At 41.8% G+C, this 22,158-nt stretch overlaps 2 protein-coding genes across 2 annotated transcripts; both read right to left on the reverse strand.

The window, feature by feature from the left end:
• Positions 1–9,035: 9,035 nt before the first annotated feature.
• LOC310877155 (phospholipase ABHD3-like) lies at positions 9,036–15,851 on the reverse strand. The gene is made up of 9 exons (XM_083790890.1): positions 15,480–15,851; positions 12,780–12,940; positions 12,401–12,583; positions 11,169–11,214; positions 10,579–10,691; positions 10,272–10,445; positions 10,125–10,173; positions 9,858–10,023; positions 9,036–9,351 (listed from the first exon to the last, which is right to left on the reverse strand). The coding sequence occupies exons 1-9, from the start codon at positions 15,594–15,596 to the stop codon at positions 9,146–9,148; spliced, it is 1,215 nt and encodes a 404-aa protein (XP_083647016.1). The 5' UTR covers positions 15,597–15,851; the 3' UTR covers positions 9,036–9,145.
• A 1,666-nt stretch (positions 15,852–17,517) lies between these two features.
• LOC310877294 (cathepsin B-like) lies at positions 17,518–21,670 on the reverse strand. Its single transcript, XM_083791106.1, has 10 exons — positions 21,604–21,670; positions 20,589–20,712; positions 20,043–20,128; positions 19,779–19,893; positions 19,536–19,651; positions 19,287–19,372; positions 18,875–19,018; positions 18,633–18,749; positions 18,017–18,145; positions 17,518–17,691 (listed from the first exon to the last, which is right to left on the reverse strand). Exons 2-10 carry the CDS (start codon positions 20,709–20,711, stop codon positions 17,615–17,617), a joined length of 993 nt encoding a protein of 330 aa, XP_083647232.1. The 5' UTR covers position 20,712; positions 21,604–21,670; the 3' UTR covers positions 17,518–17,614.
• Between the last annotated feature and the right edge of the window lie 488 nt (positions 21,671–22,158).

Below are 22,158 nucleotides of genomic sequence, written 5' to 3' on the forward strand. Positions count from 1 at the left end.
TAATTATACTCATTCCTTGTGTGATTGACAATGCTCTTGTGTCCTTCTGCCTTTTGCAACTTGCATAGCCTACAGACAGTAGACCTATTTTTGGGTGATTAGCATCTGGGTGTCGGCCGTCCCAGGGTGAGATATCCTGGAGCTGCCGGTGGCTAGGCTATTTGTGTGACAAAGGGGTTTGAGACAGACAGGTGGATCAAAAGACTTGCCACTAATAATATGCAAACCAAAGTCTGACACCCTACACCCATGTCAACTGTTTAAATAGGTTAACCAGGATACAATGAGTGGTCAGTCAGTGGGGCGCAAGCCTTGTGTGCAGGAGACGTCAGCCACTTTGCTGGCTGACGTGAGCCTGTCTATGCTGTAAGCTGTATACTTCGTTGAGAAATAAACATCTTGGAACTTCCATCTCGTCTGTCTGCCGTGTTCAATACTCCTCTGTGTGGTATGAAAATATACCTCAAAGTGGTGCCGATCCCGTTCGCTTTTTTGGTGCTTTTTGCGCCAGGCGAGAGAACCAGCAGGGACATTTTTTTCAGTCTGATAGTATTTCGGTGGAGGGGAGTTTTTGTGAACGGCGACGAAGACGTTCCAGCGGACCCGACCGTGATCTCGTCTGCGCAGCGGGGATGATGACGAAGACCACCGCGAGGAGTGTTGCGCAACGGGGACCGATACCAGCCGCCGGACGGTGCGGGCTGCGGAGCGTTCGATGGAGCGGCAACAGCCACACGGAGGCCTTGATCATCACGTCGGCGCGGGGACGGCAATCACGGGCGGCGAGCTGTGGGACGCAGCACGGAGCAGCAGTGGCCGCCTGGCTGACCTAAGCCGAGGGCCTTCACAGGAAGGAGTCTGTGATGAAGATGTTTGCTTTCCTTTTTCGTCCCATCTCTGATGTTTCAGAGTTGGGAGGGGGGAGAGAAGAGATGATGACGAGGACAGCGAAAACAGCATTGAACTTTTTCTCACCTTTGTGCAGCAGAACGAACATTTCGAGGTAAACTAGAAAGAAGCATACAGAAGAACTTTCTTTGTCCAATTCGGAGGGGAGACGAACTTAACTGTCACTCTGATTACAAATTGTACGTCGCGTTTGTTTTCAACATGAAATAATATAGGCCTCATGTTGGTATGTGTTTGTCGTATGATTAGATAAGTTGAGTCATATAGCCTAATTATGAGTCAATGAGGTATTTTCCTATAGATATGAAGAGATATGTGTTATTATGGTTAAACTCTGGCGCATCAATGGATTCTTTCGAGTATCACTAGGTGATCTGTCAGGGTAACGTCCGAGGAAGTGACTTAACTGATATTGTATTGACATTGGGTAGCAGAGTTTAGTAGTAAAATATGTAGTTATTGCATATCAAAAAAGTGCTCTTGTAACAATAGGAGCTGAAAGCGGCATGTCTTGTTTAAATGTCAGTTAACTGTACTAATCATTTTTCCATTTTTCATATATGTATGGATGTCTGTTTGAAAACCATTTTTGGGAAGTTCTGTACTGTAATGCTGTTATTTTTGGTGTCTTGAATGTATTGTCCAGCTTAGGGTCAAGGGGGGTCTAAGATAATTATGGTTCCATATTTTTAGGTGACCATCTGTGATGGTCAAGGGGGGATATGAAGAATATATTCCATAATTATACTCATTCCTTGTGTGATTGACAATGCTCTTGTGTCCTTCTGCCTTTTGCAACTTGCATAGCCTACAGACAGTAGACCTATTTTTGGGTGATTAGCATCTGGGTGTCGGCCGTCCCAGGGTGAGATATCCTGGAGCTGCCGGTGGCTAGGCTATTTGTGTGACAAAGGGGTTTGAGACAGACAGGTGGATCAAAAGACTTGCCACTAATAATATGCAAACCAAAGTCTGACACCCTACACCCATGTCAACTGTTTAAATAGGTTAACCAGGATACAATGAGTGGTCAGTCAGTGGGGCGCAAGCCTTGTGTGCAGGAGACGTCAGCCACTTTGCTGGCTGACGTGAGCCTGTCTATGCTGTAAGCTGTATACTTCGTTGAGAAATAAACATCTTGGAACTTCCATCTCGTCTGTCTGCCGTGTTCAATACTCCTCTGTGTGGTATGAAAATATACCTCATAGGCTAACATCACAATATCATCCCCGACCCTAACCCCTCCCCCTTTATCATACAACCACAGCTATGGGTGCGGCTTCAGTTCAGGTGGATCACCCTTCACCATCACCACCCATCAGGCAAACCAGGCCTACGTAATGAACTGGTGGGCGTGTCCACATAAAAACGTCATTAACAAATACTTTTTGGAAAAAAATCTTCCTTATATAATAATAATACCTGAAGTGATTATCATGTTTTAGCAGAGATTAGAAGATTTACGCATTGTGAGCTTGTAGATCAGATATATTCAGCAAAGATGTTTAGTGTAGGGCGAAAACAGGAAGGGTACTAGTAGCCCTGAGGGACTCCGGTTAACCAAGTAGGAGTAGTTCACCCAAAACAATGACACACCAATTACCACACAATTTGATGGACAGCAGATTTCCCTGTACAGCCACCCGGTCATTGAATTATTGGCTTAGGAACGCGACAAATTAATTCATCTCCATGAATTCAAGGCTCCGTGGTGTGTGTACTATAGAAAATAAGTATTTTTTGGGGTGACCTTCCGACACCTTTACGTGGTTAAGCAAAGCGTTTAGCCTTGATCACTCTGCTCATCAGTCATCACGTGACCACAATTGCGGCTGTCTCACCCTGAACATTGGACGTGAGAGATTAGAGTTGGCGTTAAAGCTAACCATAAAGCCATTGGAGCAAATGGAACATCAAACTGAGCGAGCAAGCTATCATGAAACATCACCGTATGTTCCATCGTTAACCTCTTTTAACCCTGTGTCCCTGTTTTGGTATTTGAGAATTCTTTAAAATAAGTAAAAAAAAGAAAAAAAATGTCCCCTCCCCCAAAAACATTTGTCAGATCTAACTCCCGACAATCCCGACATGTGAGCTTGTAGATCTGCTATTTTGGCCACACATGAACATCCTAGTGCCTCAGTTATGGATCTGGATATACAGTGCATTATTATCATAGGCTACTGCTGGATGAAAACCCTGGCCTGTACTTTAAATGTTACGGGAAATAATATCTATTTAGAAATGTAATCTTTAAAAGAGCATCCTTATTTTGAGACTGAATATTATAAATAACTGAAAAGCAACCATGAATATCTATGAGCAGGTGCATGATGATGACCTAGGTTCTATTGTATGAAGGACCAGGTGTCAATTAACATAAAGACAAACAGTTAAAACAGTATACAGGGATAAGGAAGGGCATAATGCAATGCCACAAATAATGCAATGCTTTTATATTGACAAGTGGCATGTCAGGCCAAAGCCTATTATGTGGCATGCTCCTGCCTAGACCACTTGGCCAGCACTCGCTGGCCAAGTGGTCTATAGGCAGGAGCATGCCACATAATAGGCTTTGGCCTGACAGCGCGTCGCATGTTCGAGTCCCGTTCATGACGACCTTTGCTGCATGTCTCTCCCCTTCTCTCTCTCCCTCTTTCCTGTCCATCTTCACTTGATACTATCAATAAAGACAGAAAAACAAAAAACAGCTGAAGCTTGTAGAGCTGCAATTTCAGTTTTTTAGCCGCAGGTTTTTTGTTATAGAGGGACAGACGCTAAGCTGACAGGAAATGGGGAGAGAGATGGGAGAGTGACATGCAGTGAGGGCCATCGGGAGTCAATTTTCAGTATTTTTGGAAAGTGTTATGAATAGATTTCACATAATTACCTCAAGGATGCCAATTTGAAAGTGGTTAAACAGAACCGTGTTGGGCAGCAGCTATTTTCTAATATTACTGTAATATTATTACTTTCCCAGATAACGAGTAGTGTAATTATTACAATTGCCTAAACATTAACAATATTACAGTAAGCAGGTAGCTTGTATATCTCTTTTTAAGCATGCGGGATCTCACAAAATGATTAGGTAGCAAAAGTAAAACAATAAAGTAATATAACTAGTTACTCTAACTAGTGATGTAATATTAATACGTATAGTAATTAACTTATTACTCTTCCTATAAGTAACTTGCCCAACACTGCCCATGAAGACTTTTGTCTGGATGGAGGTTGACATGTTGCAACAATAATACAAACGGGACAGATTTCCCTCTGGCTGCTTTTGACCGTGGCACATGCACGCACACGCACATGCACACACACACACACACACAGTACACTCAAGGGCATGCATATGCCGACACATGCAATTAACCTCTCTAGGAACACGCAGTCATACAAACACATACCGGTAGCCTACTCGGGTGCCAGAGAGGGTCAACCACTTTAATAAGTATTAGTGGATCAAATGGTGTACACATTCCAGGTGTACAACTCTGTGTTAAATTAATTAACTAATTTACAGTGTAAAGCTCCTTATTCTGGCACACACATTTCACAAACGTTTAGGGAGGAAGATGTTTTCCCTTTGTATATTATTAGTGATTTGTCAATTACTTGGGTTAAAGTGTCAGTTTTCATTTTTAATGAGGTATCTGTCACACTGGAAAATGTGTTCCAGTGTGACAGATACCTCATTAAAGATGAAAATGTGCAGTAGCCTATGTAACATCTGCCAGCTCAGGATAGTCATATGAAATGATTTACAAGTTGCATCTCCATTAACCACACAAATCCTAGCATCCCTATTGAATGAAAATAACAGATCGACAAGCTTATTGTGAGCTTTATGACCTGCTAATTTTGCAGACCTTTTGTCTATTATGACATGCCCACAATAGGGGTGCTGGGGATCACGTGATTAACATTACAATATGTGGGTGTTCATGAACTACACAGGAGTTGTTGCACACAATGATGTGAAACTGAGTGAGTACTTTCAACTTTATTTTTTGGGATGTTGAAAGGGGGAGGTACTGTACATAATATCATGCCACCATACAAAAAGAGCTCAAGCCAAACCTTCAAACGGACTCCCCTGACACATAATTCAGTGTCAGACAATGTTTAATTTTCCTGTAAATAGATAATCAGTGTCACTCTCACCTGTGGGTTGTGTGCTGATAGGATGAGCCCGTTCCCAAATTACAGAGTCCACCTGGACCTTCCTTGAAGGATGAAGGATCCCCCCCTTAAGCCACTCAAGAGATCCACGTTCAGTAGTATGAATGAAATGTATGGCACCTTGGCCCTTTGCGCTGCGGCGTCTGTGATCTGCTTGGCACCATACAGAATGGACACACCCATCTAGACACAAACATGCAGCCCCTGCATGCTCTCTGTGTCACGACTCACAAGCATTACTTGATACCGCTGCACAGTGCACACACTGGCATAAGTATTCATCTGTCCCTTTATTCTCTCTCTCTCCCTTTATCTGTCAATCTTTTCAGCAGTACCAATGTTGGATCATTAACCAGTCACCGCTCACCTCCCCTCCAGGCTCCTCCAATCACGCCAGGTAAAGGAAGACGAGGGGAATGACAAGAGAGAGAAGTAAAGGTTGTGATGATACAGTATGTTCACCTAATTGTGTGTGTGTGTGTGTGTGTGTGTGTGTGTGTGTGTGTGTGTGTGTGTGTGTGTGTGTACGTACGTACGTACGTATGTATACGTGCTTGCGTGCGTCTGTCTGTAAGTTATGGTTTTATTTAAAGTCATAGAAGACAAAGACTTTAAAATTATTATTTTGCTATGGAATTGTGCATTCTAAATTATAGTCAAGGTTTTTTTTCTTTGTCTTGCACACGTTCTAAAAATGGCTTCTAAATCAAAGGGAATTTTTATGCCCTGCCAGAAGGCAAGTGTGACGTCAGCTAACAAGATCATTGTAGGTGGAAGACAACAGCTGGAAAATGCTTACACTTCCATGTGCAGGCTCTATTTTTCCACATCAAATAAATGACATTGGAGGTTTTCCAGATCCGTCATTACAAGAATCTAAATGAGGCTGAAGGGCTACCATTGTGGGTGTGGAACTTTATTGTTCTCAGTTAATTATTGATATGCGGCCTGGTTAATCAATCCCTAAAGACATCAACGACCCACAGTTGGAGATAAAAGCGCTTGAGTTAAGAGTGGAGCTTGTGACAGGCAGTGTCAGGTTATATATTTTTTTCCCACCAAGCCCAACAACAGAACATGCTATATAACTGTCAAAACAAAGATGCCAAGATGATTTAGTGTATCAATTGACACAAAGACTGATCTCAAAGAGACCCAGGTTGAATAAATTAGAAAGTCTATCCCTATAGCACACTAAGCACAGCACTCCACTCAACCATTACTGAGGCAAACAAATTAAAAAAACTGCCAGTTCGTTTAATTTATTAGATTTATTATGGAATAAAATACACATGTAATTCAATAACTTAGAGGTACATGTGCAGACAAATAGTGCATAATGCATGATGGTCTTTACTTTGTAAGGTGCCAAAGTCGATTGTTATCGCTACATCTTTGTCATTGTTATAGCTGGTGCAGAGGACGTAAAAACAATACTGACGCATTTATATTTTAAATGGTACATATGTGCATTTCTTCAGTTACAGAGTTGGATGCGAGTTCATTCAATTATCAAACGCCATTTAAATATAGTAATCGCAGTTAACGTGAAGGCAATTGAATATGTCTATATCTATACATACTAATGAGAAGGACTTTTGAGAGAAGCAGAACAATCCTGAAGCAAACTCAGGGGTCACATCAAACCATCTTCCCATAACTACCCATGTCAACAGGCTCACCATCATTGATACAACTTCCACTCAGTCTGGGGCAACTCGTTGCAGCTACTACAGTAACAGTAAAATAACTATCGGTCAGTATTAATAGCACATGCAGTCATTGACAATAATATGCCTGGGTGTGGCGCAGGAAGGTACCGCCAGTGATACCATGAAAACAGTCTTAGGCAATTGTTCACTCTGCTAAATTTCAGAACTGCTTCAATTTGGCATCCTCAGTGACGAAAATTATGTTAAATGAATGGAGTACTGCGGGGTCACAGAGATCATCACAAACTTATCAGAGCTTGCAATCGATTACTTGAGCTGCTACAAAGATTGCTATTAACAATGCTGTAGAATTGTCTTTGAACGTTAATGTCTTGTAAGTAGGTAGCTCTGAAGCCATGTGACCGATCGGTCAGGAGCCTACCTCCCGTTTCTGCAGCATGAGGCAGCTTGATTTATCAGTACATCCCCCGGCCATGATGTACGTGACAGGACGCTAGGAAACTGCAGGGATTTACCACCAATCCAAACACAATGTCATAGATATTGTACCATAATTAACCCTAAAACAATAACTATCGTTATTAAGTGGAAATTGTCATGTGCATACCGAGTTTACAGTACTGTACCTTGGAAGTTGTATCAAAGGTGTGGCATGAAGAATCATTTTACTATTGTAGAGGCCAGCGCAGTTTTATGGTTGATGAATTTTCTGATACACAACTCAGAGTGGTGATAAGAGTAAATACTAGGGCCGGGACTAATTGCGATTAATTTAGATTAATTAACTACAGAAAACTTAATCGCGATTAACTACAGATAAATTAATCGCACCTTTTTTTTCACCGCGGAACGTTTCTCACTGGGCGCTTTTCTATAGTACTGAAAACTGGAAATAATAAAAAGTCACCCCATTTTGTGTTGCCTAGAACTGGAGGTCTGACAAAAAACAGTAACAATATGAAGTAAGTACAACTTTGTGATGTCACTGAGATGTACTTGTTACTGTTACTAATTTTTTTTCAGACCTCCACAGAACAACACAGAATGGGGTGACTTTTTATTATTATTTCCACAACAGGTATATTAATGACAGTAAAATGTTGAAAATGAGTGGTATCCTGTAGTCACTATTCGTTGATTCACTGGGATACCAAAAAACATTAAAAAAAAAGGTTTCTCGCTGTTCTCGGGTTGAATATTGATATGCGATTAAAATGCGATTAACCTAGATTAATTAATCGCAAAGCCTCTGATTAATTAGATAACATTTTTTAATCGAGTCCCAGCTCTAGTAAATACATTCCTTACATACACATATATTGTTGCTGTCGGGCAGAAACCTTATGTCCATATTTTAACTTTGTTATGTTTTCGTAAATTAATGCCCTACTTCATCATACTACAGCGTCACTCGAAAACATCAAAATTAGCAGATCCACAAGCTTATAACGTGGTGCACATGGAGCTTGTATACCTGCTATTTTTGCATTTTACTCCTGAAACCGTTTGAGATATGAGGCTTCCACCCAACAGAGACGATTATGTTCAATTATAGACCTTTACAGCAATAGACAATATCCGCATATTCAATATAGGCTACTGTATAATGCAACCCTTAATAAATAATTCTTCAAAATAATGTGCAAATAAAATAATTACAAAACTGAAAGGATCTTAATTCAGTAAAAACTGAAATTGTGCGTCTACATTAACATAAGTCAAATAACACTGCAATGTGGATTAAAATGGAATCTAGTCAAGTTGATATTTAGAACTTTTTGTTCCTGTTCTGACAAGTGTTTATACAGTCTCTTTTAATATAGAAAAATATTTTGATCTAGATGGCTCAAGTTGACAAAATATAGATATTTAAAGGCATATCACGTAGTATATAATATTACGCTAAAAAGCCAGGGCACTCGGTGGAGCGCAAGTCTCCACCAGGAGGCATGGTCCTACCTCCCTCCCTCCTTTGAGTGTAGGGTGCTGCTGGTGCATGCAAATCATTTTGACGTTGCATGGATGAGAAGGCACAGAGCAATGGAGGAGTATGATAAAGGATATTGACCATTAAAAAGCACTGTCAATTATGTTTGTACAGGTGTGTACTAGGAACAGTCATGGCAGGAATGACAGCGGCTTCCATTTCTGTACAAATTTACATAAAGATAATAAAGTATTTATAGCAGGCAGTATCCCCATCTACAAATACAATACTGCTTTTGTACACACATATACAAAAGCAGTAAATACATGTTGGGGCACTAAGTCAGTTGTAATAACCCCACATGTTGTGTTTTACCCGTATGATGACAATCTCTCCACTTCTCTGCTTCTACACTTTTTCTATCATTCAGTTTCAGTTCTTCAAGTATTTGTTAGCCCACCAGCTCGTCCTTGTTGCTGCACGCACCCTTCAGGTCCCCAGGGTGTTCAAAGACGGCCTGGACGAACTGGCCGAAAACGCGCTCCATGTAGCCCTCACCGCGTGGGAAAAAGCCCTCCAGAAAGCCTATGTGTCCACCGTGAGCTGTCACCAATAGGGCAACGTTGGGCAGGCGCTTGGCTGAAGCCACAGGAAAAGCTAAACCGAGAAAATGAGAGGGAGGGCAAAGTAAAGTCATTTTCTGACTGGAAAAAAGGAGAGAAGGAAAGGAGGCAGAACAAAAGAAAATGACAAAGCAAAGATTCTGATGTATGCAAGTTTCCACCAGGACTACAGTATTTGTGGCAAGGGCGAACTTCTTCATTCATTGATATCTGGCAGGGAATAAGTAGCTTTAACCCATTCTGACCGGGCACCCATTTTGGTGTCAGCATCATGTCATGCTTTAGCTATTTAAAAATAGCAGATCTACAAGCTCATATCGCGCCACCGAGTGGCGCGATACGAGCTTGTAGGTCTGCTATTTTTGAAAAATCGAAGAGCGACTGACATTTTTAGAATCTGATCTCAGGTCAGAATGGGTTCATCAGGACCAGTGTGTGTCCGGCGGAAACCTCGTATGAATCTGATCTCAGGTCAGAATGTGTTAACTAAATATCCAAAAGCTGAATTAAAGGACTGTTTGCCCATGATTGACAACTCACCCTGTTTGGGGGAGAACGGATCATCAGCAGCATTGAGGCACAGGATAGGCACTGCTGTCCGGGGGAGCTTGCAGTCCGGGCTGGCGTCATTGTAGTAATCCAAACAAGATTTGTAACCAAACATCCCAGAGGTGTAACGTTCATCAAACTCACGGATAGTACGTGCCTTGTAGGGAGCGACCGGTTAAGCAAGGATTAAGAAACATTGTCAAATCAATACCTAATTAGTAATGAATTACCTATGTAGGAATGTGAAATGAGGAATACCTTCATCACATAATCAATGTCCACCACCTTCTCCAGGATCTTCCTGTGCCTGTGAGAAACGATGCATATAATTCCATAAATGACAATGTGTCTGTGTTGTTAACCCACATCGAAAATATCATACACAGCCACAGCAAACCACCTGACCTGTAAACTGCACTACACAGGTTGCCAGTGAGATGTCGGTTAAACAGCAGCCTGTTGAGGGGCTCTTCCAGGGAAGCTGCCGACTGCAGTGTGTTCCAGCTGACGGACATGGTGAGGCCTGCCACCAGGCCAGAGTCGACGCCCTTGCGGGCCAGATAGTTCAGCAGCAGCATGCTGAGGAGAACATGACATGGAAACAGTGGTGAGTGAATGTGAGGACAAAGGAGAGATATAAAGTGGCATGTGCCACCCTGACTGCATAAATGGGACATTGAACAACAACTTTATGTATCACAACTGAACTCACCCTCCTAACGATATACCTGCACCAAACAGAGGAGTTTCTGGGAGCAGTTCCTTGACATGAAGAACCACACTCTCTAGATCTGAAGTGTCAGCAGCACAGAAGGTGAGGGGGGTCTAAGGGACAAGGGAGTTGGACAGAAAGATTACGGCTGTCTTGAGTAGTGTGAAATGCTTTTCTTGAAGAAAAGTATAATCTATAATAATGACTTAATAATCACTTATATAGAGTTCTATATACATTGCATTATAGGCAAATACCACCTGCACTTGGTATCGCAGTCGGTTGACTCCGTTCAAGAATTGTTTACTAGTAAAGACTAAATCCAACCCGTTTCATTTTCAAAATCAAACTGACAGTTAACTCATCAAATGTGTCCTCTACCCAATGTTGTCATTCCTGCTCATTTTATGCCAGTGTGCTAGTTGGGTACCAAAACAACAGACCTTACAATAGATGTTGGAATCATGGTGAAAAATGAGTAATAAGGTAATAATCCAGAAATAACCAAGAGATTCCTAGTTGATTAGTTAGATGGTTTAGTACAGAAAGTGCAGCTGGTTCTACATTGTACCAGGCATTACCGTACTTACCAGCAGTTCCTCCCCTCCAAAACCTCTGTTGTTGAATACCACACATCTGCAGAAAACACACAGAAAGCATCATATCAGGCATAAACCCTCAGGCATAAATCATTTAACTCATTCCACAAATGCCTTCTAAATTAGTAGTTCTCAAACTTTCAAGATCTTTCAACATAATTCAAAAATAGCAGATGTAGGCCTACAAGCTCATTCGTGGGATGATGCTTGTATATCTGCTATTTTTGGAGCTGTGCCTAACCACTCCAATGAACAGTTATCGGTGTCTGTCTGTCCCTATGTACATATGTCCATTTGAGTACGGACAGCTGCAAAACCCCTGGGGGACCTAAAGTGACTGTTGGGCAGCCTAAAGGACTACAGTACAGCCGTTTAGCTTCACACTGACCACTATAACAATATCACAGTAGAGTACAGTGTACACACACACACACACACACGTGTGATTTTTTAATAGCCAACACAAAAATGACAGGTGCTTTCCCGGTTTTAATGGTTTAAAGCTAGAATATGCTATGTCCTTGTCTTACACCAAGATTCTAACCCAGGTCTCCCGCTAGCCCTACAAGCAGAACCCAATGGTACTGAAGTTTCTGACATTTTTTAGACCCAGACCATGGGGTCCTGTTCCAGCTCTACCCTGCCACCTGGTACGCGGACATAAATAAAACAAACACCGTGGATAACGCCTGTCTGTGCTCTTTGACGACTTTTTTTGGGGCTTCTGAATCTGTGAACTATAAGTACCTATAAATACCGCTGCGAATATCTCCTGTGGCGCGGAAGCAGTTAAGTATTTTTAATCTTTGTTTGACTGATTTGGTCGCTTTGATTCTTCTTTTCCTTCCTTGTTTATTGACACCTCATTGTACCACCTATCTGGCTAGCTAGTGGCGCTATAGCTATGACAGAGCAGATCAGAGGCAGGGACGTAGCCGGCACAAGCCAACCGCACATCGGGAGGCGGTACAATTGGATGTCAATAAACAAGAAGAATCAAAGCGAACAAATCGGTCAAACAAAGATTAAAAATACTTAACGGTTTCCGGGCCACAGGAGATATTCGCAGCGGTATGTATAGGTACTTATAGTTCACAGATTCAGAAGCCCTCAAAGTTGTCCAGCAGCAGAATTGAGTGTTACAGTAGTATTATTGTATTCAAATTATATTTTATTAACTTTTCTTTAATGAATTATAGCTTATATGGTCTGTCTGCCCTCACCTGTAGCCTCGTTTTGTAGCTTGCTGGACAGCGTGGAGCACATAAGTCTGACTGCTGTTGCCCGTTAGTCCTGGGAGGATGAGCACGGTGGGGCGAGTCGAAGATTCTGGATGGGATACGCTGGTACCGTTGTCCACCCAGTCTAGAGAGATCTGACCACCGTCAGGTGTGCGTATCAGCTCACTGGACAGTGTGAGAGGAGAGAACGAGAGAGAGCATAAGATGGACAAAGGCAAATTAATTTTTTTGAGGGGCAGCGGTAAATAGTTCAAAGAAATTAGTACTGAAACAGAGGAATGCTTGATTAAGGATGAGCATGCGAGGTGGAGAGAGGAATGTTTAGGAACGGAAGAATCTTGTACAGAAGTCTAAATCTTACTTTCGATAGGTGACAGAGGGACTGGACTTGATGAGAACGCGGACCAGCGTTTGTAACCGGCCTCCCCAGCACCAGGGAGTGGGACGGAAGTGTTCAGACACAACAGGGCAGTACTTTTGCAGGAACGCACGGAAACCATCACTACACACCAGGATTGGGGTCTATAAGAGACGCGAGAAGTTAGAAATAGAATGTGGTGTGTGTGTGTGTGTATGTGTGTGTGTGTGTGTGTGTGTGTGTTACAACAGGAGCGAGGCAATTATATTGACAGTATGCTCAGGTATTTTTGTGTCAGTAATGATGTGACAAGCAAAAACAGTTACTTGAAGAAGAACGCAAAAGCACGTTACTCGGTTGAGTAATTCCACGTCATAATGTAACGGGTGCATGGTTCTGGAAGATACAGACTGTTGAAATGAATACCAGCACCAACACTTATAAAGAGGACCTGGGTGCCACGCACAAAGCGGTCCTCTTTGTGTGTGGCACCCAGGTCCTCTTTATAAGTGACACCTTATAGATTTACGCTGAGGCTGGGCCGAAACGTCCACACTTTTGTTTTCTGCTGGGGGGAAATAAAACAAGAATCCTCTAGGATACAACGTGGGTGCCGAGTATTGATTTCTACAAACAGTTACAACAGGGACAAACATTAAAGGGTACAACACAAAAAAGACAGTAAAGTGTGTGCCAACATAGAAACAGACCGAGGCTGTAGATTCAAAGGTTAATGTTGACTTCTAATCTAGTAGTTAAAGGACCACTTCACCACTTTTCAGCTTATCTTCATAGAATTGGTCCTCAGTAATGTTGTTCATGATAATACCCCCCCAAAAACAAAAATAAATAAATCTACTCTGTAGGGCTGTGGGCAGTTCAGGAACCCGTCCACCAGTGACATCATCTTTGCAGCAACTTTTCAGGAATCGAAAGCCTGCAGCTTGGATTCCCCATCGATGATGTCACTGGTGGACGGGTTTCTAGTGCCCACAGCCCTCCCATGCACCAAAGCTATAGTTTCCATTTCCAACCATACATAGTAAAATCTTCAGTGTTAAATGTATCTCTTTTGGTATGTTCCCTCAGTCCCTACGCTCATTCTGTAGCTCCGAGATGAGGTCACACCCACGGCAGCTCCCACCGCGGTTCAGAAACGGCGCATGGTTTCCAAAAGGAACGCTTCTTACCCTTTTCTGCACAATGAATCCAAAAAGTGAAGGGCTACTAGCGTGCTAAACTAATTTAAACTTAGGATTCTTAGGAACGGCCAAGAAAATCCAAGTTTAAACGGTTAAACGAGCGTTTAAATCGGTTGTTTAGTCAGCCATTCCATGTTTATCAAGAAAGTTGTGCGTGTGGGCGTACATGTCGAGTGAACTGAAGTTGGAAAATGTAATTAAATATTCGACCAGGGGAGGCGCTGGGGAGGCACTAAAGCTTTTCAACTTCCTTGAAAAACATGCTAAACAACAGATTTAAACGCTCGTTTAACCGTTTAAACTTGGATTTTCTTGGCCGTTCCTAAATTTATATTAGTTTAGCACGCTAGTCGCCCTTCACTTTTTGGATTCATTGTGCAGAAAAGGTAAGAAGCTTTCCTTTTGGAAACCATGTGCCGTTTCTGAACTACGGTGGGAGCTGCCGTGGTTGTGACCTCATCTCGGAGCTACAGAATGAGCGTATGGACTGAGGGAACATATTGGGGCTACTCTTTTTGGAGTGTACAGTTGCTCATCTGAGCCATCTGTGCAACAATTCACTAGAATATGAAAAGTACTTTGCCCCCCATTGGGAACATTGAGGATTTTACTGTGTACTTGCTAAGTTAAAGGCAAACTTATAGTTATTAGTTACTTAGTTATTATGAGTCAAGTGCAGATTGCAGAAGCGCTAGTCATCACAGAGATTAGGTAGACTCTCGTAGATGGATTTTTTATTTTGCATCGATTTTGACATTTTCAATCTACGTCTGAGTCCAAGGCTTCATTTCCCTGAGGGTGGAGGACGGGCACCAACTGAGGACTCCGAACATGTACAAATGCAAAATATAAAGGTGCTTACCATGATGCCCCAAATGTTAGAGAGGCCTGCAGGGTGCTCGTGCAAAGTATTAGTCCGTAGTTTTCAATAGAGAAGAGTTTTAAGCCAGTTTGTGGCTAGTCTCGCGTTCTGTCCTAAATTCCAAAGACCATAGATGGCGGTAGTGAGGGGGCGCATCCGGTGAAAGCCGGAATCACGCTACAAGTAAACGGGAAGTAAACGAGGGGAAATATGGCGTTCGGCCACAATCGGGATTAAAACACTTCTATATCGAAGACTACGGACAAATGCATTACACGAGCACCCCGCAGACCTCTCTAACATTTGGGGCATCCGGGTAAGCAGTAAAGCACCTTATTTTTGCATTTTACATGTTGCTGGTGTCCGTCTACCGACCTCCACTGGCATGGCAATGAAGCCTTGTCAAATCGGTCAAATACATCTACGAGTCTACAGACTCAGAGACACGGGGATAGCGGAGAAGGGGAACAAAGTAACGGTCCCATTAATATTAACCCATTTCGGGAAACTTTGTTAAATTTTCTGTATTTTGGACGGCGGACGGGTAGTCCAAAATACAGAGAAGGTAACCGACGGTCCCGAAAGGGGCTACGGTCCCATGAACCTATGGTAGTGGTGTTCATCCACCCGGGGACTGACCTGACCCTTGCGGCCCCACAGGCAGTACAGTGCGGCGGTGACGGTGCCGATGACCACAGTGTAAGGTCTGGACATACATTCCAAGCCCAATTTCCATAGATCCATAGAGAAAAACATGACGAGTGAAGTTCAGCAGCACTACCTGGCTCGCTGTGACCAGATAGTAGAATTGCTCAACAGTCAGTGAATTATTGAGTAGGACGGTGTCGGATGAGACTCGACAATAGCATGAATAATGTAATGTTTACTATGTTACCAACACAAAAGCCGGTTCCGGTGGTATGATCGAGCTAACGTTAGCTCACCGACACCACGTATCGGACGGGCACAAAATAACAAACCTGCCTTGATATTAGGCACCGACTCTTCTAAACCTCGGATCTGCCCAGTCCTTGAAATAACCTTAAACGTTAAGAAGGGTCGAATGTTTATCATGGCTTGATCTTTCTTTCAGCTTCCGGATTGTCGTGACGTGTGTCCATTTATTTCATTTTGTAGTTGTTACCTATACTCTATGGTTGCAACCGATCATAACAAATGAGTTGCAGCACCATCTAGTGCAGGGATGGGCAACTTTGACGATGCAATGTGACTCCAGCTCCAGAGAGCCACATTTCATTTGCATATACTGTCGTAGCAAAATAAATTGCCGATCCTGCCTTATTTGAATTGACATCCTGAATAAAAAAATTCTACTTTTTGAATTGGAATCCTGAAAAGTTAGCTTTCATTTAATTTCAAATGCATTTAGTTATAGTTGTTAATTTTATGAACTAAAATACAAATACACTAAATAACTAAATAAAATTAAACATTTTAATACTAGTAATTGGCTGAAATAAAAAATACATCAATAATGTTCGGATACTAACCTGCGGGCTGCATTAAGTGATGGGGGGCCTGGGGGCTGCATGTGGCTCCTGCCCCCGGCCGCCAGTTGCCCATGTATGCACATGCACTAGACTAGTGTACTGGAATGATGTGTTATAGTGCTTCATATGTTGAAGGGAAACTTTCTAGATAGCCAGCAGTGGTGGAAGAAGTAGGCCTAAGTACTAGTAGTCTGCTCAAATTTGTAAAATGTTTTTGAAAATAACACATCACGTCGTGGCATGTTGTTAAGCTTGTAGATTTATAATTGGCTATTTTCGAATAGAAAATAATATAGCTTTCTTAAGTGTATATATTGTAATCATCAAAATCTGCAAAATAACCAACTAAAGCTGTCAATTAATTTTTAGTAGAGTAAATGCCTCTGAGCTATGAACATATTTTTTATACTCAAGTAAATGCCTCAAAATTTTACTCAAGAACGTATTTTAGTAAATTTACCTTTTAGTTACTTTCCATCACTGATCAGTAGCTAATAAATATGCATATTAATTCATCTGATCAATCTTACTTCCAAATATATAATCAAACAAATGTTGTGATTATTTACTCAATAGCACTATTTACCTGTGAAATAAGGTGGAAATGAAAGCTATCTTGCTATAATGGCAAACATGTAACCATTCTGACCGGGCACCCATTTTGGTGTCAGCATCATGTTATGCTTTAGCTATTTAAAAATAGCAGATCTACAAGCTCATATCGCGCCACCGAGTGGCGCGATACGAGCTTGTAGGTCTGCTATTTTTTGAATACTCGAAGAGCGACTGACATTTTTAGAATCTGATCTCAGGTCGGAATGGGTTCATCAGACCAGTGTGTGTCCGGCGGAAACCTCGTATGAATCTGATCTCAGGTCAACCTTTCTCCTTCACTGGGTTGCAGTAACTGCAACAGAGGCCAGGGAGGAGACCTTGTGCAGTGCAGTGCGTACAGCAAAGTACAGTACAGCAATACTCACTTCAGCCACGTGACCCGCGTCTGAATTTTACCTTCACAAACTCCTAAATCTTTAGATACTCGGTAATTCATCACCATGCTACTTCTTGTTTACAGAGAGAAGGAAAAAAAGAAAATAAAGAAAAGCCATGCAGTGGATGAGCATGAACTAAAGTTTTATTTAAAAAAAAATGACAACATTGCTGTGTTATTTATCAATACAGAGATTTATCATATTAAATGTAGATATCCTCAAAAGTCTGAATCTCTTGTTTGACTTTGAGGTCAGCTGAGGCCCTTTAGGTCTAGTTGTGTGGGATTCCAGCCACCACTTCAGACTCAATGCCACATTCATCATTTCCCCGTTTGATCTTGAAGAACCCTTAAAAAAAAAAGAAACATACATCATTTAGAACATTTTGTCCCAGTTGTCATTGTCATAGAAAACCTGCCTGGTGATCAGTGCATTACTTGACCCAGGTTCATTTAGGAATGAACCTCTTGAGCCCCAGCATCCATATTTTGGGGGAACACGCGTGAGCTTGTAGAACTTGTAAATAGGCTATTTTTGGCAAAGAGACATGGTGTAGACGGAAAAAAGCAGTCACAATTACAGAGCCAACTCAGGTCTAGTTTACTCAATTTAGAGGACGACGTGCTTGTGACCAATCAATGATGTCCAGTACAAGTCCCTGGATGTTGTGTACCTTTGTCTCCCCAGTCAGAGTTCCAGGAGTTGGCTGCTAGCCAATAGGGTGTTCCATTCTCCTCCCCCCAGCCCAGGATCTTAATGGCATGGCCCCCCAGCATGTCCCCTTTCACATGCTGGTACACACCTATAGGCATACAGGGGAGATTAGTCAAGGATCAAAGCTGAACAAGTAGCATTTATTTACAGTCATATAGATATGCATGTAAGTGTGTATATAACTATACTTTTAAAATATTATGGGCATGCATAATGTGTGCATGTGATTGCCCTAGCCTAGCCCCTTAGATAGCACTTCATGTAGACTTAGATAGTATTTTAGACAGACTTATAGCTTGTTACATAGACAGCACTAGAATTGCATTTTATGTAGTCATAGCACTTTATAGTACACATGTATATTGTATAATATATAATATAGTATAGTATGTATAGTTGACATAGATACTCCACTGTTACGTTCTTAGTTTATACATGATTCATGATAACTACTTTTGTAGTGATGTATGCCATGCTTTGTTTTTGCTTAATGTAAGTCGCTCTGGATTAAGAGCGTCTGCTAAATGCCTAAATTGTAAATTGTAAATGACAGACAGACATTGACCCAGCCTCACCTGTCTTGTATTGAAGGAAATCCTCATAGACGGAGAAAGCTGCCTCCACTGGTCCATTCTTGTACAGCTCAGCCATGATCTGCTCTTCCTTAGAGGGAACGCTGTATGTGTGCTTACCTGCAGAGGGAGACATAGCATTACCAAAAAAAAATATTGATTGATTAATTGAATTCTCTGGGAGAAATGAGAGTAGCTGAGCTCAGTATTGGCAGGGTTTTGTTAAGGCGAGGCGAACAGCATACCAAAATGTTTGTCCTTCTGATAGGATGGGGAGTATCCATCGATGCATTGTGTCTCACATTTAGGAGTGTCTCCTTCACCGTGACAGGGAGGACGTGTTCCATTTACATGGTGCTCACAAGGAGAAATGGAATAGGGCCGACAGCCTGTTCCAGTACATGCATGTATGAGAGCATGCACGTGTGCACGTACAGTAGGCACATGCGCAGACACACACACACACACACACACACACACACACACACACACACACACACACACACACACACACACACACACACACACACACACACACACACACACATACAGTACGTCACATATACATACACATACACACTACCAACACCCCCACTGAGAGCATGGTGCAGAGGCAATGTAAATAAAGCCAGGCATATGCAGGTATGATAACCTTACCTACTCCAGAATCATACAGACCCCCTGTCACCAGCCCTGTGTTTTTCCAGAATAACCAGGCTTCAGAAGGATAGCCCCCATTACATCTGAAAACACAGGCATGCACATATCCACAACTGCTATTAGTATCGAAGTTAGTCACTTGGCGTGTACAACATTAGGAGTGGACTTACAGTAGCTGAGATCATGTTTGAGGTGTAAAGCAATCAAACAGCCATGCATGCACAACTCCTAAGCGCTCATACTCACCCCATGCCACACTCATCACAGCAGGACAGTAAGTCCTCAGCAGAGATTTCCACAGAGACCTTGCCGCTTGTCTGGATGCATATTCTGTCAGATATGGCCTCGGCTGCTCCAAAGGCCTGTGGGTAACCAATGAGAGCACAACAATACAATTTATGCAGAATATTCGCCTATTAAGACATGTCCAGCTTAGGGACACGCACTAGGGATCATGTGGTTAGTTCTATTGCTTCAGGTCTGTCTTACCCAGCAGGAACCACAAGAGCCCTGGTCCCTGATCTGTTGGATTGTGGGACAGTCAGGCCACTGCTGGCGTGGGTCAAAGCTATCAGGAAGCTTCATATTTTCAACAGAATGTGACCTGTGACAGATAGTTATTGTTTTTAGTCAGTGAATATCCCTTGTTTGGTCCTAGTTCTTGGTTCTTAGTCACTTGGTGCTGCAGACCCATATCCTCACATGTATTTGCATTTTGCACACACTGCTGTTTATTGTATGGGTTGAACTCACAGCTCTGGTAGCCTGGGCCCCTTCAGTAAGGTCCTGCATAAACCCTTCAGATAGCTGATGTCAGCATTAGGAAAGTTCTGCCCTGCCTGGAGCAGTGTTTAATAGTTAAAGGAGAAACGACAAGAAAGTAGAAGAGACACCATTATAGTCATTCCAACAATCTATAAAACTAACTGAGTCTACCAACGCGCCTCAAGCCTGGAACGGCTGATCCGGTGCTTCACAGGTACAAGGACATGAGTTGCAGAAGAAGGAGAGACTGGAGCAGCACGGACATTTAGGTTCCCCATATGCCATATGAATTTTATGACTCTGATGAAGACCGCAAGGTCGAAACGTTAGTCGGTCTGTATACTTAGCACCTAATAAAAGGCTCTAAATGTCCGTGCTGCTCCAGTGTCCTTTCCTCCTTCTATAAAACTACTTGTAAAGTGATACATGAAGTATTCCCGTAGTATAAATATCACTATAAAGTAACTGTAAAGTCAGTTCCTGTAGTGTAGTGTAAATGATGCCGTGGTCGATAAAGGGAAGAACAGGTCTTACCATCCAGGTGGTGTTGGCCTTGTTAATGGAGTTAACCATCTCTGTGGAGGTCAGAGGGTGATGGAGCTGAGCCCCACTGACGGCCAACGCCGTGAGAACACATAGGAGGACCTGCCAACACATTCTGTAAAGCCATTATCAGTGTGTTATGCTTAAAAATAATTCTCAAAAATTATGCACTTAAATGTAGGTAAGACAGTATAATAGGACGTGGTAGAGAGATGGAAAACTTCATCAGAAATCTGATTTTCTTTCCCCCTTCCATTTGAATAATGGTTTTGAACAGGCAGCTCAGTTTATTCCTTGTTGATAGAAACTATAAAATATTCAACTGCATCAGACAGTAATGTATTTGATTAAAGTGTAAGTTTCATTCTCGTGATACTTTTCCGTTTTCTTTCTAATATTAGAAGTTGTGGTCTACAGAGCTACAGCTGTTTGACTTGGAGAGAGTGGTACAACTAGATAAGTGAGAGATGCACATTTTATTTAGTAGATTATTTGTTTTTGTTCTTATGTTCATTCCAAAAATATAGTGTCATTAGCAGAGCATATAGCTTATAGATCCAATTATTATACCCAGTTAATCATATCATTGTCTGAATCATTAATCTTAAATAAAAGCCAATTAGTTATGGCATAATGTGATTAAATACAAATTTACTATACATTTCGAATATATTAGGATATTGATTCATCCATGTTTAACCTTTTATCTAAATGACTAAATGATGTCCTATTTGCTGCAGTTTTGAATGCAATTGTTTAGCTATCCTAAAATTAATGCTCGGGGCAATAGTCACTTACAATGTGCCCATCCTTTTATTTTTATTATTTAACCAGTAAAAACACATTGAGACAGTATTCTCTTCAAGTGGGAACTGGCCAAGAAGCAGAAATAAAATTACATCATAAAGTACCTAAACTATAATACAAAAAATCACGGGTTATGGGTTAACATATTCTACAAATAACAGAAAGAAAAAACAATTGTTCATTAAGCCTCAAATCTTACCTGGGCAGTTTATTTGAGTATACTGTAGTTCTTATGCAGCTGGATTCTTATCATGAAGTGAGCAAACACCCGGGCCGTCCCATTTCATTCTTTCTCCCCTTTCTTATACAAGCCACAGGTTAGTCACATGGTTGCACTCTAACCTCACCTTAAATAGCACATCACAAGACAAGACAAAACATAAAACATAATCTGCTAATATGCAAAATATCTGCAGTTTCTGTTCAGTCATGTGTGGCTTTTGTTCTTATGTTTCAGGTGTTGATCACCTGAGAGCTATTACCATGTCAGCACAATATCTGCAGTTTCTGTTCAGTAATGTGTGGCTTTTGTTCTTATGTTTCAGGTGTTGATCACCTGAGAGCTATTACCATGTCAGCACAATATCTGCAGTTTCTGTTCAGTAATGTGTGGCTTTTGTTTACTCTTTATCCGATAAAGAGTAAAGACTGGCACCGTGCAGAACATGGAACTTGGAATAGGTGGCATGACCTTGGGTCAGCTTGATTTTATAGTCTGAAATCTAGAACATCGTCCATCAATGCCACATCAGCA

The sequence above is a fragment of the Protomyctophum parallelum genome (genome assembly GCF_964188405.1).
Source record: "Protomyctophum parallelum genome assembly, chromosome: 19".
Lineage (NCBI taxonomy): Eukaryota > Metazoa > Chordata > Actinopteri > Myctophiformes > Myctophidae > Protomyctophum > Protomyctophum parallelum.

Coding starts and splice junctions, on each gene's coding strand:
- LOC310877155 (XM_083790890.1), bottom strand. CDS start 15,596: ATGTTTTTCTCTATGGATCTATGGAAATTGGGCTTGGAATGTATGTCC. Junction 10,446..10,578: donor GCAGGTATATCGTTAGGAGG/GTGAGTTCAGTT, acceptor TGTTCTCCTCAG/CATGCTGCTGCTGAACTATC. Junction 10,174..10,271: donor CTGTGTAGTGCAGTTTACAG/GTCAGGTGGTTT, acceptor CGTTTCTCACAG/GCACAGGAAGATCCTGGAGA.
- LOC310877294 (XM_083791106.1), bottom strand. CDS start 20,711: ATGTGTTGGCAGGTCCTCCTATGTGTTCTCACGGCGTTGGCCGTCAGT. Junction 19,373..19,535: donor TGTGATGAGTGTGGCATGGG/GTGAGTATGAGC, acceptor CTGTGTTTTCAG/ATGTAATGGGGGCTATCCTT. Junction 18,750..18,874: donor TCAGAAGGACAAACATTTTG/GTATGCTGTTCG, acceptor CTCCCTCTGCAG/GTAAGCACACATACAGCGTT.